At 48.2% G+C, this 18,102-nt stretch overlaps 2 protein-coding genes across 4 annotated transcripts in view; one reads left to right on the forward strand and one right to left on the reverse strand.

Moving 5' to 3' along the window:
* Positions 1 to 3,318: 3,318 nt before the first annotated feature.
* Positions 3,319 to 13,538, reverse strand: MRPL14 (mitochondrial ribosomal protein L14). The gene is made up of 3 exons (XM_041404457.1): positions 13,481 to 13,538; positions 6,331 to 6,417; positions 3,319 to 3,977 (listed from the first exon to the last, which is right to left on the reverse strand). The coding sequence occupies exons 2-3, from the start codon at positions 6,402 to 6,404 to the stop codon at positions 3,611 to 3,613; spliced, it is 441 nt and encodes a 146-aa protein (XP_041260391.1). The 5' UTR covers positions 6,405 to 6,417; positions 13,481 to 13,538; the 3' UTR covers positions 3,319 to 3,610.
* Positions 13,539 to 13,603: 65 nt separating this feature from the next.
* The window catches only part of TMEM63B (transmembrane protein 63B), a 48,677-nt gene continuing 44,178 nt past the window's right edge, over positions 13,604 to 18,102 (forward strand). For all 3 annotated transcript variants that reach the window (XR_005952636.1, XM_041404262.1, XM_041404263.1), the window contains exon 1: positions 13,604 to 13,751. The gene's annotated coding sequence lies outside the window, so the exon portion shown is untranslated. The remainder of the gene's footprint in view (positions 13,752 to 18,102) is intronic.

Consider the following 18,102-nt stretch of genomic DNA (forward strand, 5'->3'; position numbering starts at 1 on the left):
TCACCAGCAAATAGGCACCCTCTTGGGAGCTTCAGCTGATGCAAATCCTATATCCAAACACGTGGGAATGTACAGTAACCCAAAGACCCATTTGGAACTGAAGGGGGGCACATTTGTAATGAGGCAAGAAGACTCCAGGACTCTGCCTTTGGCTTCCCCTTCCCATTGCAGCAGGTGGCAGCTCCCCCAGAAGCTGCAAAGGAGATGAGAGAATTCTTCCTAAACATGTGTCATCCTGGATTTTTTTTTCTATTGTTATATAGAAGCATGTTAATGCCAGAATAATAAATAGGGAACAGGGGAAAAAGTGACCTTCTGGCAGCAACTGAAATAGGAAGTGTTTTGGTTTTTCTTCCCTCCTCTGAGGGACTCATTCCACCTGCCTGTAGCCATCCTGTAAGAAAAGAACCTGCAGGAAGAACTGCTATACAGGGAAGAAATCACATCTGCTTTCTTAGTAGGATGGATGCAAAAGGAAAAGTCTCCCATTTGGAGAGAGTTAAGCCTCAGTGGACCCCAAAGAAGGATGCCCCAAGCCAGAGCCCAGGAAACCCAGTAGCTGTTCCCAAGACAGCACTGGCTCACTGCTCAGAAGATTCTGGAACAGAGCAGAGCACAGCCTGGAAGTTGAGAGCAAGCAGGCATTATCCCCTGTGCAGAAACAAAAGAGGGGACCTGGAAATGAGGATCCTTGAGCAGGGTCTGCTCAAAGGAAAAGATGGAGAGCCTGGAGAGCCCACATCAGCCTGGGCAAGGCCCCATGCATCTGCCCCTGCCTGCACAGGCTCTGCTGCCAGAGCAGCAGATGTCACCATCCTGCAGCCATGGCAGGGCCCTCAGCAGTGGGATGGGTGGCAGCTGGCTATGGGCTCATCCACAAGCCAGACCCTTTCCCCTTGGAGGGATACTGCTACAGGCAGCACCTGGAATTTGCCAGAGCTGTCAACATAGGCCAGAGATTTCTGCTGAGACTATATTCCTCATCAGGGAAGACAGGTAAAAACTGCAGGGATGCACTATGGGATATGCTTAGCTTAGCTGTCTGCATGTCTGCTTATTAAGCTCTGAGATTAAGGATTTAGTTCCACATGTATCAGTTTACTTAGAACTAAAGCATCCCTTCACATTTTAATCTCAAGTATGCTGCATTGTCTTGCCTGCTTCCTCTCATGCCCTCTCCCCATGACCTCTTCCTCAGCAAAAAGCTGGAAAGTTATTAGCAAATATTATGTGAATGTTTAATATCCAAACAGCAGGGTCTGGCATCCCCTGAGAGATTCATAGCCCCTATGGTCAGGACAAGAAAAACAAGGATTGTTTGCAGGCGCCCAGGTCCTGCTGGTTGATGCTTTGAGGCTGGAGTTGTTGTTAAGCAAAAATCTCACAGTAAAAGTGTCCCTTCAGCCAAGTTATAAACCAGGCTAGGCAGGAATGAGGTATTCAGCTGGGGTGAACTCCACTTCGGCTCTACCCACAGACTGTGCACGGAAGCAAAATACCCCATACAAGTGCTCCTTCAAATTCTATTCTTCAGCATTGTGTTAGTGGAAGGCATTTTCCTCTTCTGTTCTCAAAAGCATTTACATTAAGGAAGGCTGAGCTCCTTCTGTCTGCAGGAAGGCTGGGACAGACCTGTCAACTGGCTTATGATTTATTAAAAAATTATAAAAGTATTTATGTGTTTATCAGGGTTGGAAGAGTTTCAAAAGTTGCAGAAGGTTTTCTAAAGCAAGACCTCAGAGCAATTGAGTGTTATAAGCACTTCCCCTAAAATTGCATAAAAACATACACCCTTTTTCTACTCCAAATATGATCCAGAAACAAATCTAACCCCAAAAAATAGGGGAATGGACAATGTCTGAGACATCAGGCTGTGCCATGCCCTTGTGACACCGAAGCAAACCCCACCCAAGGGAGGCAGGCCAGTCACACTTTTCACTGTGACTGCTACGCAGTTTGCTCACTGTCCCACTTAGAAAAACAGCATACACATCTCTGAGCACACAGAGTTCCTCCTGGAAGCTGACTGCACTCAGGTTGACTGGAAACACTGACTTCAACCAGGCGACCATCTGCTCTGCTGCTGTGCCATCGGGCAGACACCTATGGAGGAGGCAAGCCCAGGGCTTAAAGGCAATGCCCATGGGGTGCAGAGGACTTGGACCAGCAGATCCAACATTCCCCAGCCCCCAGACAACAGCAAACAAGGAACATGCTGCCAGCAGCATGATTCTGCTTTTCTACGGAACTGAATTCACAGGGAAGTTTCACTTAGTGGGACAGTGCCATTACTTAAAAGTTAACATTGAAATTAAACCTATAGTATAAACTGTTGTGTGTTACCTGGAGTAATGGAGTTGGAGGGGATCCAGGGCTCATTTTTTCCAGGGACAATGTGGATTTCACAGTGGGGACCATGGGGCAGATACATCTGCAAGGAGTAACTGGAGTGTGTGATAGCTCAGCACTGCATTCTTTAGATCTTCACACAGAGGCAATGCAGAGCCAAAGGAAGGAGCTTTCCCAGCATAACAGGAAGAGGAGGCAGAAGGGCAAGGAGCAGCCAGCCACCACTGCCACCCGACCTATGAGGAACTGGCCAAACTGATGCTGACTGCACCCCCTGCACCCTCTTCCCCAGCACTGCTATGTCTAGGAGTGCTCTGCACCGATGTCCCTTCACCAGTCATGACACGAAGTTTCTCTGCTCAGCTCCATAGAAAAGCAGCTCTTTGGCTCCTGGATCCCAACCAGTCCTGAAAGCAACAGTGTAGCATTTACCCCTTGCTATGCCTAAGCTGAGGAAACTGGACAACAGCCCACCAATAGCCCACTAAAGATGTCTGACAATGGTCCCAAGAAGCAGTCCAAAAGGAAGCTTCCTTCTGTGGACCTTTCAATCTGAACCCAGCCCTTGCATTAATCTGAGAACACAGTTTTCAGGATCGGTTCAGGTGGAGAGCGCAGGCTGCATGTCAGCTCACCCTTTGGCTCCCCCTTCAGCTCCCCTTCCTACTTCTGCTTCCCAGTCTCTGCTATGCCCTGTTCAAGCACACTCCACTGACGGATGTTGTAAGCCACTGTGCCCTCCTGATTACAACTGTTCCTAAATACTTCTCTTAGGCAAAGACAGAAACTAGTCTTTTTATTGAATGTGCCCAAAGCACCCATAGTTCATTTTCTATCTCTCCTACTCTATTACTTGTGAATCCATTTTGTATACCCCCATATCACTGGGCCAGGGATTGGGTCTTATTCCTGGGGAACTTGGAAAGACAGAAATAGGGAAAAGAGAACATAAGCAATTCAGCACAAGGATTTTCATGGTCTCATTTTAATGACGACAGACCAGATTAACACCACAGGAGGAGTAAGGGTGAAGGAGCATTTCCTAAATATACTGCAGGTGTTCTGTGATATAAATCAACCTTCTTTTGCAGAAAAAGAAACTATTTCAATATTTAAATTAGTTGCTTGAAATTCTTAAGAGAGAGGAGATATTCTTGATGAAAATCAGCTTTTTTACGTTTCACCAGTTTCTGGAAAAGGACCAAGGAACAGCTATTGCATGAAAGGACATAAAAGGATTGCTGAAGACCTCTCTTAGCATTCATACAAAGTTGCGGGCAATGGCCAATACTTTGGAGAACTCTCCTTCTCTTCTTCGCAGCGTATAGGGTATGGGTGTTCTTATTCTGGTCCCTATTGGGTTTCCATTATCTTCTATGAGTACCACATTGTTGGAATCAAATCTAGGTGTCATGGTGGGGCCAGGCATCTTGTGCCCTACAATTAAAGCCTTCTTCTTTTCTCCTTTGATAGCCAGAAGGATCTTATCTCCAACTTTGCCAACTCCAGTCTTGTTATACACGTGGATACATTTTGGTGGCCGGTGGTAGGGCGTGTTCCCCAAGGTGCTGTTGTCCACCACTCGCACGCGCGTTAGTTTCTGTATTGCTCGGCATGCTCCAGTGATGCTAGCAAAAGACAGGAGAGAATGAGACAGATCTCCTCAATAATCCTTGGGGAGCAAAGGCAAACCCAGAACAGAATCTTACCATTACACAAGCCACTCAGAAGGCACCAGCAACGAATATATACCCTATGGGTGACACATTGACTGCATTCAATGTGCTCTTTGAAAGCCACATGCTGCTTTGGGCTTTGCACACTCTTTACTAAATGTCAAATATAAAACAACCTTTCTACTCCGAAACACAACTAAAAGATGGCATGAAGAGTGGCTTGCTTACCATTGGCTTTTTAGCAACTGCAGATGATGCAGCTTCAATCTTCAAGGAAAAAAATGTGCTCACTTCTGTTTCAAACAGCCTGCAAGAAGCTAAGACTCAAGTCAGGCTCCTTCAATCTTGCACACAGTACCCAGCACTAAGGACTTTTATGATCAACCTTCCTTCCACTGAAGTCTGTGAGTCTCACAGTTGTCAATAAGACCTCTGGGGTCCTGCTGTGGCTGTCCTAATCCGTTCCCAACTAGAATCTAAGAGCTCACCACCTTTCCCATGTGGAAGGAATCCAGAGACACAGTCTCTTCCGTATGTTTGCTTTGTGGGAGTAAGAAACAACATAAATAAACTGCACAATACTAGTTGTTAGGTCCAGCTCTGTATATTCTTGGGAACAGCAGGAACACACTACCTTTCAGAAACCATTATTCTTTTATTCAGTGAGCTCAAACTCAAGCCACTTATTGCTTGTCTTCAAATGACACCCAAACACAGACCATTGGAAAAGAAGGAAGATCCTCTCTTCTGCTCAACAACTACTTTGCAATGAGGTGCTAGAAACATCCTGGCCAGAGCTGCAGGAATGCCAACCTGCTGCCAGCTGAACTACTCAGTGACAGCATATGGAAGCAACCTAGCCATTCATATTGTTTTTCAGAAGTGTGTAAAGTAAATAGGGGCCATCATCCCTTCTTGAAGAGGAAAGGCCTGTATTTGCAAAACTACCTAAAAGAAGAGCATGCACACCGAATGTGGTGTGGATGGACATCAGCTGAAGCAGGAATTTTTACACACAGTGAAGAAGGACAGTGGAGTCAATCTGCATTAGTCCAACTGCTCCAGAGGTCAAGCACTGCCTTTCAAGATCTGTTTCCCACAGCAGAAGCCTACATTATCTTTCCTCCCTGTCTCAGAAGTCACTAATCTCTGCAACCAGCCATGCCATCCTGTCCAGTCCTATCCCATCCTCTGGCAGCCACACTCTCTCTCCTCTGCCTGCCATCTGTGGCTGCACAACAGGGAAAGCAGAAGGGAGGAGGCTGGAAAAAGAGAAGTGTTGTCACAGGAAGGAGCAGGGAAAACCTTGGTGGGACCAAGTGTACAACACAGCAGTGGCAAAGAGATATAAATGTCACTGTCCAGGAACAACTAGACAAGAATAACTGCACTGGGAGAACTTTTTCTTCCCCTTTTTTCTTGATTTCTGCCACAATCTTGGAGAAATACCCCACAAAGGAAAGGTCTCCCCATTAAGTTTTCTGAAGTCCTGTTCACCTCTATGGACTGGACTTCACCTCTCTGTCATTGTCACTTATACATGCTTTAAATGTATGCTGGCCAATGCTCTCATGCAGCCCACTTAAAGAGAAAGCCGGAAAGACCTGGATATCTCCTTGAGATAGCTCCCAGGACTGTCACACAACCTAGCCCTAAGCATGTCTAAAATCCCCCTCTGGACCACAATCCTGGGAATGACTATTCTCATCCTTTAAACTGAAGCCCTGACTCTTCAAAGAGTTAGAGATTTCCCAAACTGGCAGAGTGTACTGTGGGATTAAACTCTAAGATCTGTGCAAGGCATTGTAAATATGAAGTCCATAAATTTAAATTTTTAAATGCCTAGAGCCTGGAGCAAGAAACAAAAGAAAAATAACAAAATAGACACTGTTAAAGTATGAGAAAATAATTTTTCAGATTATTTTTATAAATAAATGATAAACTCTTGAATGATTTTGAGCACTGTAATTGGCTTTGCATCAGCAGGGGCTCGCTGTTGGTTTTTTTTTTTGCACTTGCACAAGAAACACAGACACTTTCAACTTCTACTTGCAGGCCCATGTATCACTGTCAAAGGCCTAAAAGCATCCTCACACACATATGAAAATGCAGAATGCAAGGAACCTGCAAATGGAGTGTCTGTGCTCACTTTTCAACCTATGAAAGGACAAGTGTAAGATTTAAAAAAAAAAATTTATTACCCTTTTGAATTACAACTGCTGTATCTTATTCTTGATCAACTTAACAGCATCTCTTTCAACCATGAAACATTCTGAAGAAAACAAAAGCAAAATTTGAAATTTACCTGAACTGTCGTTGGATCACAGCACTGCTTAGATGGGTTAAAGATAAACCAATTTGTCTATTCAAGAGAGCCATTTGGCAGCCAACCCTGCATAAGAAACAAAAGAATTAACAAGTCTGGAAAATAGAATTTGGTTTGCTTTCATTCCTTTACACGAATCACACACTAGGGTCTCAGCACCTATTTAGATGCTGCAATCCACAGGACACAGAGTGGTAGCAGCAGCTGCAGCACACTACAAGCAGATCTACAACCCCCACCTGAATTCAGGAGACAATGTAATTCAGACACACATACTACAAAGCTGGATTCAGTATCACTGCATTGCAGTTTCCCAGACACAGAGGTAAGGGCCCTTCTGCGTGCACTGTGAATCATGTAACAAGAAGCAGGTTTGACAATTTCAGATGTGAACTGGTTTAGAGGCTGCAATGTCCAGAAAAAGCCATCACGGTTACTTGTAAAAGCTACCAAGGTTACCTACAAAACTAAGCAAAAGGCCAAATAACCTACAGACCAGCATCACAGCTTCAGGAAACAATTTGCCAGACAAGAAACAAGTCAGAGCTCCACTCTGACTCTCTCTGAGCATACAAAGGTGTTAAGCAGCCTGTTAGGAGACACAGTTACGCTGCTGCCAGTCTTGCCCTGTTCAGGCTGCCCAGAGAAAAGAGTTCCCTGTACCTTTACAGTGCTCCATGCTGCTGTACACTGTACCCCGACTGAGAACCACACCCTCTTCCCTGCCTACGTCTGTGGCAGTTCCCTAACCTCATTCTGTCAGGCTGACTGGGACCGGCTTGCGTGAGCAGTCACAAAGGCTTATCTGAACCCAGATCACTTTCCCAAACATCATTAGGGAGCGATGACCCAGGTGGTTATGCCGGCAGATCCAAGTGAAGGGAGGAAGTAACACAGACCTAGAGCCAGGCCTCTTTCGGGCCAGCTCAGGTACAGCTAAGACTTTCCACCTGACTGCAACTACTGCCATGTGGCACTGCTTGCTGTGACCTTGGCAGTGTAACCAACACGTGCTCTGCTTCTCTCCTTTCAAAAGCAAACACTAAAAATCCATTGACTTCATCTCTCTCTGACAGTTCTGATGAGTTTTGGGCCAAACTACAGTAACACATTGTAAAGCCATTTTTTTAACTTTTATTTTTAAAATAAAGCTGAGTTAAATTCTCTAGTGAAAAAAAAATACCCACAGAGCCTTCAAATAGACAATGCCACAGCTCTTAATACAACCAAGTAAAGTCCAGCCTAAATCTTAACTCCCTCTTTTATTATTCTTTTCTCCAATGTGTTTGCTTACTTGGGGATGTGTGTAAGTTTCAGAGTTTGCAGCTGTTCTACAAAGCAAGTGTTACCTGAGAGCACGATGAAAAGCACAAGACATGTGCACCACAGCAGTTTTGAGTGGTGCTACCTGAGCAAAGCACTCTGTCAAACAGGCAGTATTTACAAAAAAAAAAAAAAAAGCCACTTTTCTGTGGGGTAGATGATCAAATGAGTTGAGGGCTTACCCACACTGTCTCCTCTCTGAAATGTGACTCCAAAAAGGCTGTGTTTATGCCACATGCCCTTACCTGTGTGATCCTAATGCCTAATGACAGCAAGGCCCTGCTGCATTTACAGTGCTGCTGGCAATCATGGTCCAATACCTGGCCTTGCTGCTGCTCAGATTTCTAAGCAAGTTCAACTCTGCTGACTTGCTTTAAGCCCACCTTCTGCCTGTGTCTTGTTCTCTACGTGGGTGTGCCGTCTCCCCACGTGAAAGAGTTACAATGAGCCTTTGGATCCCTCTACAAAATGCAAAAAAAGCAGGAGCAAGTTGGCCTCTGTGTTGTCTTTCATGGACACTTCTTGCGGAGTTCAGATAGCACTGTCACCCCCATCTCTATTTCCTAGCAGGCATGGTAGCCTTGGTGGCTGGAGAAGGCGTGTCTGCTCATCCTCACTGCTACATAAGCCCAACAGGAGAGGTCTGCGAGCTCACGGCAAGGCAGGCACAGCTGCAGGCTCTGCCTGCTGTCAAAGGGACAGCAGCATCACGACCAGCACAGCCAGATGTGCTTAAAGCACATCTAAAATGTGATAAAGTGTTGCATAAACTCTGAACTCACTCATCATTCCTGGGAAAAGTCACTGTTTGTTTCTACCCCGTGGCAGCAGTGAAGGTCTGAAGTTACAAAACTACCAGGGGAAGCATCAACAGCATTAAGTGTCCAAGGACTGTTTATTTTTTCAGATGACTCAGTATCCCCTTCTCAGCTGAGAATTATTCCTCAGCACATTAAGATGTGTCACAAGCTAAGAAATTTCTTATGATTGATTATTTGGTATGAAACATCCTGTTAGCAACTGAGTAAACAGGGGGGATGCTTCCAATTAGCAGGAGGGTTCAGGGTGGAGGGAAAAGAAGAATGCATCCATGGCATGAAGAACAGCATTCAAGGGTGCAAGTGTGTTCACAACGAGTGAATCACAACTTCAGCTATTGTAACATGCCAGTTTCCTTTCTAGAAAGGAACAGCCAATAGTCTGGGTCTGACTCCAGGTGCTCCTCAACCAGGCCCAGTCTGAATTTGATCTCTCTGTGGCTGTGAACTTCATCTCTCCTGCCCTCAGTTTCCCCCTATGGAGTTGCTAACTACTAAACAACTAAACTTTGAAGGGCACAGAAGCCATTCACTCTGCCACAATTGGTGCTGCCACAGGAGCACTCCCAAGCTGGTGCCAAAATTGAAGAGCTGCTGTAAATGGATGACAGCCAGCAGCCCCAGTGCCCCCAGCACTTTTCTCCTTCCCAGCAGATTTTGCTTCACACCGGGGGGCCTTGAAAAGGCTCAGAGGAAGCTGCACTTAGGCACAGGGAATGCATTTGATCCAAGTTTGCTTCTGAAGGTGGCTCTTCCCTGATCACCAGGTTTCCGTGCTCCCAGGTGTATGGGAAGAGCAACCCCATAACCTTCAAGCACAGCAAAATTTGTAGGAATTCCCAGAAGTCTGCCATCGGTACTACCCAACTGATACAGGCAGGAGCGCACTCCAAAATACCGTGGACAGACCAAACACCACCTCTTGCTTAGTACTTAGTCACTCCTACACTCCTGACCAAGGATTTATCTTTGAAGGGGGTTTTGGAGGTCATCTAGTCCAATCTCTTGCTCAAGCCGGATTAATTTCCAAGTTTTTCATGCTAGGCAAGAGCAGTATTTAAACAGACACTGTCCTAAAATGAGAAGCCTCAAAGGCAACTATTGATGTAACACTGACCACTCATAGCTGCACCAAAGCAGCAATAAAGAACCATGCAGAGGAATCTCTTGCTGTTCCTACCCTGCTGCCCCTAATTTCTAGTAGTGGCTCTATCTCATGAAAATCACAGTCACAGACACACTTTGCCTCTCTCCACATATCTGTTAAAAGTTATTACTGACCTCAGACAAGAGCTCAAAGTAACATTCAGAAAAGGGTGAGGAATTTGTTAGTTCCTCAAATATTCACTAAAATGATCCTATTTCTACTTCACTGAATTACTTTTGAGCATGCAATAACCTGCTACTGCAATACTCTTCTCAAGAGCCCTTCAGCCCTACCCTATTCAATGCAGAAACTGATCTACAATTCCAACACTGCTCAACAAAGAAACTCTTCACCAGTTATAAATGTATGGAAGTTATTTATCCACTGCATCATTTTCAGGTGCTCTAGCTATCACCTTCAGTGATTTTCCTTGATATTAAAGCACTAACTTGTATTTGCTGCAATCTTGAGTGGCTTTTGAATGGAGAAATTCTGGGAAGTTCATCCCAGCTAATAAAATTGGAAAATACAAGGAACACATGTACTTGTATTTTTATCAAATGCATGAGTAGACCACCTCAGGGAACTGATACAGAGCAAAGACACGTGCCAGACAAGGAAGAGAGGATTATATACTCACTTTAAATGAACATCAGGGCACACAGCACCAAGAAAGGAAGCCCTGTGTTCCCCCAACACACATTTCCATCACCTCCCTTATGCTGGCTTTAGCACCTAGGTAAATCAGTCAGTTTTCAGCTAGCTCAGCCTGAAGGCAGGTGAACACTGCTGCAACAGAACGTGGTGCAACACAGAGCTGGGACTTCTCTCACTGGCAACCCAGCCTTATGTGGTGACAGTATCTCCAAAGAAACACCAGGAGACTTGGACAAGAAAAGAATCTCTTGTCATTTCAGCAAAAACACCGGTGTGCAGGAATCTGCTCTACTAATACAGCCATGGAGCACTGAATAGGTCTGCATCTGAACACTCCAGAAGCCAGTACAACAGCTCTGACCAAGTTCTCATCAGTGGTGTACACCCTAAAAACCAGCCAAGGCACCATTCTTACCTTGCCTGCATCCTAGAGTAAATGTAATTTTCAAGAGTGCTGTTACCTGGCAATCCAGTAATACTTTCCTTTTTAATCACAAGTTTTGGAACTAACCCCTCCTCCCTACATTCCCAAGATTTGTAATTCCATAATCATTCAGCTATTCCTTTTCCTTCTTTCTGTTGGCAACTCATCCACAAAGACAGGCCCCATGGATGTTGCAAAGCAAATGCTGAGGCAAACTACCCAAAGACTGCTGTCAAAGCCAAAGAAACCAGGTAAAAATATTCTTCACTTTTATAGGAGTGACCTGATCTGCAAAGTCAAACAGCAGGGACCAACATCACCTTTATTCTTTTAAAAGATTAATACAGACATGCTCCGGGCACCATGAAGATTCGAAGTGCATCTGTCATCCATCATTAAAACACAGGAAATAAACTCAAGACAGTACATGCAACGCAAATGCCTAAACCCCTACTCTGTCACTGCAGGTCTATTTATAGACTGTCTGCCACAGCGAGCTGCAGGAGCCAACTGTGAACTAGGGGACTCAATCTATTCACAGCTCTCCTCCTAAAGGAAACAATGTGATTAAGGGCTCTGTGTGTTAGAAATACACAAGATATTCATTACTAAGACATAACTGGTTTTACATTAATAAGAAACAAAAAGGCCAGGATTCACACAGAGGAATTAACTCTTTTTTAAATCTGTTTATGAATAGGATTAGCTATTAAACAGGATATTTACTGATCCAAGTTACCAAAAGAAACTGATTACATGTACATCTGTTAATTTTGAAGCAAAACACACTAAGCTCATTTTCTAGACCATGATCAGGAATGGCAGGTAACAAAAGAGAGCTGCATACCTTTAAAATAAAACTTACTTTTAACATTTTAAATATCCAGAAATCACAACTCTAAAGTACTTATGGTACTTACTGTCCTAATAATCAAAAACCTAAAATCATCCTATACATTCATACAGCACTGTACTGAAATAGGAAGGGGTTATTCCCACTGCACCAGCAGAAAATTAAGCTACAGAGAGGACAACTATCTGTGTGAAGTCAGAGGAAATGAGCAGTAGGACAGGTGCTGGATTAGCCCCGGAAGTTCTCTCTGGTGGGCCTGTGGGGTTTGAGGTGAAGCCAAGAAAGGTCTCTCCCCTCTCTCTGCCTTTTGGGAATCACACATGAATTCACAGAACTGCCTACACCATCGTAATGTTACACTGCTATCACCTCTCAAATGTCTCTTTACTGGTTTTAGAAGTATTGAGGTCTCAGGAGCAGGACAATGGTGGAAAGCCACAAGACCAGATTTGGTTCCCAGCCCGACTGGGGTGGCCAGGCCTCAACCAGTAAGATGCAATCACAACCCAGGCAGCAGTAACCACGCTGGGGGGAGCTGTGGCAAGGAGAACAACACAAACAAGAAGGAAGAGATGATGTGTAGCTGGGTCTCGACCATGAAAAAATGTCAGGAAGAACTGAACAAGCTAGGCTAGTTGTTCACAGAACACAAAACTATAGAGGCTCTAGGTCTTCATGATAAAGCTGCACCAGAAAAGGATGCCTAATGCTGTTGGAATTCTGGCTCAAGAGAAATACGACCTGGAGACAAAGGCACACTCACATCACAAGGCAGTACAGAGCTACCTGTAGCTTTGGTGGCGTAAGCCTCATTTCTCACTCAGAAACTTCCCTTAACTCAGTCTCTCTCTGTCCAAAGAAGACCCTCTTAGGCGAGCCTGGAGCTCTGGAACCAGAGAAGCCTACAGAGCTCAGATGAGCATCTGCGTCCTGCTGTTAAAAAGGCTGGCTTACCCACCTGTTTTTACTACAAAGATTAAGTTATTCATGCTTTTAAGAAATATGTCATACGGTATTTTCCCACAACTGCCTCCCCTTACTCACTGGACCTCCAAAAGAGCTTTCTGGAGAATAACCAGGAAAGCACAGACAAGTGCCCACACTTCCCGAGTCCCCATGACACATGCAAGTAAATGCCACTCGTGTCAGGACACAGGAATTTTGGTCTAACTTTGCTGCATGACTACTCACACCCACAAAAGCCTAACCCCAGCATCGCAGCCCCACACGAATTCTGAGCAAAGAAACTTTCTGAGCACGCAGGAACTTCAGAAGAGTATTTTCCCCCTCTCCCAGGCCACGCCGCGGAGGCAGGGGCTGCTCTCCAGTGGGAGCACAGCGTGCAAGCCACACAAAGGCTCCAGCTCCCAGCTGCTTTCGCGCGATGTCACACCCTGTGCCGCGCTGCGTGCCACTCGGACTCGCGCGTCTTCGGGGACAGCGTGTCCCCGTCCCTGCAGAGCAGCAGCTCATGCTCAGGGCTGACACCTTGCAAGCCCTGGGCACGGAGCACCAGGGGCACCGGCAAGCGGCTCCCTCCAAGGCACGGGCGGCACGGCAGGGACCCGCTGCCAGGGAGGGCCCGGCCAGCCCCGGGGCCCAGGGGCGAGGGCACAGCCCCAGCGCTGAGAGGGGCCGTGCGCGCCCCGAGCCGCTCGGCCACAGCGCCGTGTGAGGGCCCGGCGCCGACCCCGGGAAAAAGCCAGCATGCCAGGAGCAGGCCGGTCCGGCGGCGGTGCAAGGCCGGGTACCGGCCCTGCTGGGCGCTGCGGTACCGAGCAAGGCTACCCTGCGCTGCACTCCCAGCATCCATCCCGTCCCGTCCCGTCCCGTCCCGTCCCCGTTCCCGTCCCCGTCCCCGTCCCCGTCCCCGTCCCGCCGCTCGCGCCCCAGGCCCCGCCGCGCACCTCGGCGTGGAGCGCGCGCACCCTACCGCCCAGCGCAGGCCCCGTGCGCACGCGCGACACCGCGCCCCCGCCGCCCGCCACTGTGCAGAGCCGGTGGCTGCGCGCCCCGCCCACTGCCGGGGCCCCGCCCCCTGCCGAGCGCAGCCGAACCGTGCCGAACTCGGCCGAGCCCAGCGGTCGTCGTTCGCTGCCGAGGGCGGCGGGATCAGCGCGGTACCGCAGCGCCCGGCCCGGCCCGGCCCGGGGAGAGCCCGTCCGCGCTTGACACGGGGTAAGGAGCCGCCGGTGAGCGGGCGGGAGCTGGGGCATTGCGGCTCCTTTAGGCCCGGAGGGTTTTTGCCGGCGGGGATGGGGGGGTCCGCGGTGGCGCCTCAGGCCGTGCTGAGGCCGGGCCGGGCGCGCGGGCGTTGCGCCCAGCCCCCGGTGGAGGCGGCGGGGCCGGGGGCGCCGCTGCCATCTTGGGGCGGAGCGGGGCGGGGGGCGCGCCGGGCGCGGTGCCCGTGCAGCGGCGTGGGCCGCCCCAAGGCCGCCCGGGGGTTCCTTCTGTCCCCCGGGCGCCTGTCCTTTGCCGTCCCTCGCCTCGGCTGCTGTTGGGTAACCGGGTTTGTGCACCTCGGGGGTCGCCGGAGCCCTGCCCGCGGCGCGCCCGACTCTCCTGCGGTCGGCGCTTTTGTGCGTCGCTCCTGCAGGCACCGCTGCGAAGCGGAGCAGCAGGGTGGCAGGAGGGATGTTCCAAGGGTGGTGGGAGTAGGGCCCAGTTTTCTGATATTGCCCTGCTTGTCCTCCCCTGGAATACTTGACAAAAGGCTATCGGATACAGCTCATGTCGCTGGCTAGATAGCCAAGCAGTCCCTTTTTGCTCTTGTCTTCGTCGCCAACCCCTCCACATCAGTAAGCCATGTTTTTTTTCTCCTTCTGTAGAGTGCACCCTTTATGTAGCTACCTGCTGGAGGGGCATCACGCCAAAAATCTGCAATGTGGCTGCAGTCAGCCCGGTGTTCTCAGCAGGTTTGGTAGCTCTCAGCTAGACGGAGAGCAGGTGTTTTGGCAATTTGAGGTTCTGGGCACCTCCCTCCCTTGCTCATCTCGACAGTAGAAGTTAGAAACAAAAAGCCTATCAGTGTGTGCTCAGGGTGGCTAATTTAGTTGTGCGTAGTCCTAGAGGAGTCCCTTCTCTCCTGGATTTGTCTGTTATTGTGAAAGTGTCCTGCTCCATAGTGTCATTCTCTGGAGGAAGCACACATGGAAGGCCATGGGCTGTGGGGCAGGAACATTCGATTAGCGGCGGTCACAAAGCTACTGAAGGGTTGCATGGCTCAGGCGCCTTTTGGGTGGTGCCACCGATGCCCCACCTGAGTGTGGGACAGAGCCTTTGCAAGTGCGTGGTGGGGACCGGTTCCTCTCCCCTCCAAACAATGACACTGTACAGTCCCTAATAGCTTTTATTACTCTTAATGCTTCTGAGAGAGCGCAGAGCTGACCACTCAGCTTGTAACTGACTCCAGGAGGACTCCATTCAACCAGAAATAGCAAAGCATTACTTCTAATGACTGCAATTAGCTGGTATCTACCGAGGAAGACCTTTTTCATCTTGAGCCTTTTAGTAGTAGGAATACGCTATCATTGTGGGGAGAGAAGTCCATTCTGCAGTCCTCACCTGGATATCATAAGAGCAAAATAAACATGAAAGAACGTGCCTTTGAGGGGATTGGGAAGAGGCTCTGGTTTGACTCATAAGTATGTTTTGTTGCAATAAGTTTGCTCTATTTTTGTCTGTTCCTGTCTTTGGTAACCTTGGAAGGAACTGAATCTACTGTATTTTCTGGGGGTGTCAGTTTTCATGTCAAGAAGGCATCACCACGAGGCTTTGCAATGCTCCATTTTCTTGCCCTTTGACCAGAGCATAGTGTAACTATCCTGAATTGTTCTGAAGCCATGAGTTGAGCCAAGAAAAGAAAAATCCTGAGTGTGCTTTGCTTCTAGTTTGCGTGGGGGTTTAATTTTTTTTTTTTTCCTGGGCTTAAAGTATCCTTGGTTATCTTTTTTCAGCTTTCTGCAGTAACAAAGTGGGCTAGAAACTTGCTTGGAGGGGTTTTTATATTGTTTACATGGAAAAAAAAATCTTCACAAAATCTCTTCATTCTGGGAACGAGAACTTTCAGCAGTAACAAAGTGGGCTAGAAACTTGCTTGGAGGGGTTTTTATATTGTTTACATGGAAAAAAAATCTTCACAAAATCTCTTAATTCTGGGAACGAGAACTTCCACAAAATCCCAGGTAGCCTGAGGTTTGCAATGAAAGCTTGAGAGCTGGCCCTGTTTTTTTGTCTGTTGCTAATTACACTTTGCGTGAGCCTCTGGTCCCTGGGAGCCCCACAGCATCCCTCCTCTGCCTCCTGCCCATCCACACCGAGCTGCAACCCCAGGCTGCCTCCTTTCTGTGAGCGCCCCAGCTCCATCCTGGTGGCCAGGGTGAGGCTGTGTGCTGAAAATCCGAGGGCTGCAGGCAACACCTCCCGCTCCCACCCAGGACAGTTGGGACCTGTGTCATCTGACGTGAAGCCTGCGCAGCCGTGTGGTGCTTGGGGAGGGAGGAGGCCCTGGGTGTAGGATACTCCGTGTGTGCTGTTAATTGCAGACAGCGCTGGTTATGGATCCTGTGGCTGATTTGCATATCAAAGCATCTGAGAGCTCTGCCGTGGGTAGGGATGGGCAAGGATGATAAGGCTTGCTGGAGGCTGGGACTGAATCTTTCCCGTGGCTTTTTGTGGTGCACAGATGAGACAAGATGATGGGAATGTTGGGAAAATGGAGTTTGTATCCATGTCCTTAAATGACAGGACCATAAAGGCTTTTTTAATCTAGCAGCTGCTTTCCAGAGGGTAGGAACCAAGCAATTCTTGGTGACAGTCCCTTAGGCTGCTCCTTCCCTGCCTCCTGCCACTGAGAGCTTGCTGGGTAGCCCACAGTGTTGAGCCCTGCAGATGCATGCACACACACACCCCCCCCTCCCCATCATCCAGCAGCTCCTGCTGGATGGCCAGTGTGCCAGCCTGCTGCTTGTTCTCCACACTGCCTCTCACACAAGGAGGCAGAGGCCCTGCTTGGAGCCTCAAAGCAAAGGGGCAGATTTCCTACTGCCTGAACTGGCTCTGCAGGGTCTCAGGTTTTTTGTGATAGCTCAGAAGGTGTTGGGGAGGGGGGACAGGGAATGGCAGAGCCTTGAATGAGCCATGGCCTCTGAGATACTGAATGAGTCACAGGAAGGTTTGGCTATGTCTGATCTCAATAAAGCTGTCTATTATTCCTCCTGCTTCTGGAAATGAACCTGGGGAGCTTTAAGCTTGCTTGCAGGCTGAGCTGGAAACTGAAATGCAGGTTTCCAGGAAGGGAGAGAGAGGTGAGGGTCCCTGTGTCCCTCTGCCACTTTGATCTCAGCAAGTGTGTTGCTGGTCCTGATGCTCTAGCTCCAAAGGACTGTACTGTGGGGCAGGTGACCTGTCTGAAGATAGCTCTGTGTTCTTTGTGGGACTGCCTGCTGCCTGGAACTGCAGTCCTCATCCTCTTTCCTATGCCCTGTACAGCTCAGGCTCTTACTGGGATGGGCCCCTCACCATAGGGCAAATTGATTTGTGCAGGACCAGCCTTGAGCACAGCCTTCTCAGAAGGCACCTTTCTGCCTGCAGCCTTCATCTGTCAGCAGCACTGTGGCTTGTCCAGGGTAGTGAGTTGGGGGGCAGACCTGATGCATTGCCTAGAAAGTTGGTTAAAAGGAGAAAAATAAAAATCAAGGAACGAGAAAGAAACGCATCTGTATGTATGCATTCTGCAACAGAGAGAGGGTGAGATTTCGCGAAGTCACTGCCAAGCTTGTAGAGCAAAGGCCTGCGGTATAAAATGGCTTTTCTCTGAGCTTGCAGGCCTGTGGTTGGCACTGCCTTCTCAGTTCATGTCCTTCCAGCGTGGAGCTGGGTGTCTGCCCTCTGCTCCAAATACAGATTAGCTGCAGGAAGCCTGAGGCTGGCTTGCTATGAGAGATGCAGAATCCTTCATATTTCTCTGCACAGTGCTCACTGCCCTTTACAGGGCTATGTTTGCAGGCTCCCTATGTGTTCCATGTGTTAGCTCATGATTGCTAAGCAGTCCTGGAAAGGCTTCTGTTCTCCCCATGGCTCTTGCATGTTGAAATTGACTGGCTGCCGTTCTCCCTCTCCTGTTTTCACCTCCCTTCCTTCACTCCTTCTTAAAGCCTGGGGTTGGAGAATGGAAACAGTTTCCCCGTATCCCAATGCTCTTGTCAGACCAAGCTCTTGCAGTGGCTACACAGTTTGTATGGGCAAGATGGGCGTCCTGCTGGCATGGCCCACTACATCTGAGCAAGGTCTCCTGTTCTTGATGTGCTTTGGTCTAACTGTTGATGCCAGCAGCCTCTGCCCACATGGTTATTGTGCTGGAAAGAGACAATATTTTATGCATGCTGTTTTTCCCCAGAGAAATTGGTTGTTGGTAGTACAGCTCTGACTTATAGCAAGGTTTTGAAGATTTTCATTTCTGTTGTCTGTTTGTGCATTTGCAGTAAAGAAAGGGCTGGATCTCTTAAAGAACTGTGTGTTAAAAAGGCAA

Source organism: Onychostruthus taczanowskii, unplaced genomic scaffold, assembly GCF_017590055.1.
Source record: "Onychostruthus taczanowskii isolate IOZ18803 unplaced genomic scaffold, ASM1759005v1 scaffold21, whole genome shotgun sequence".
Lineage (NCBI taxonomy): Eukaryota > Metazoa > Chordata > Aves > Passeriformes > Passeridae > Onychostruthus > Onychostruthus taczanowskii.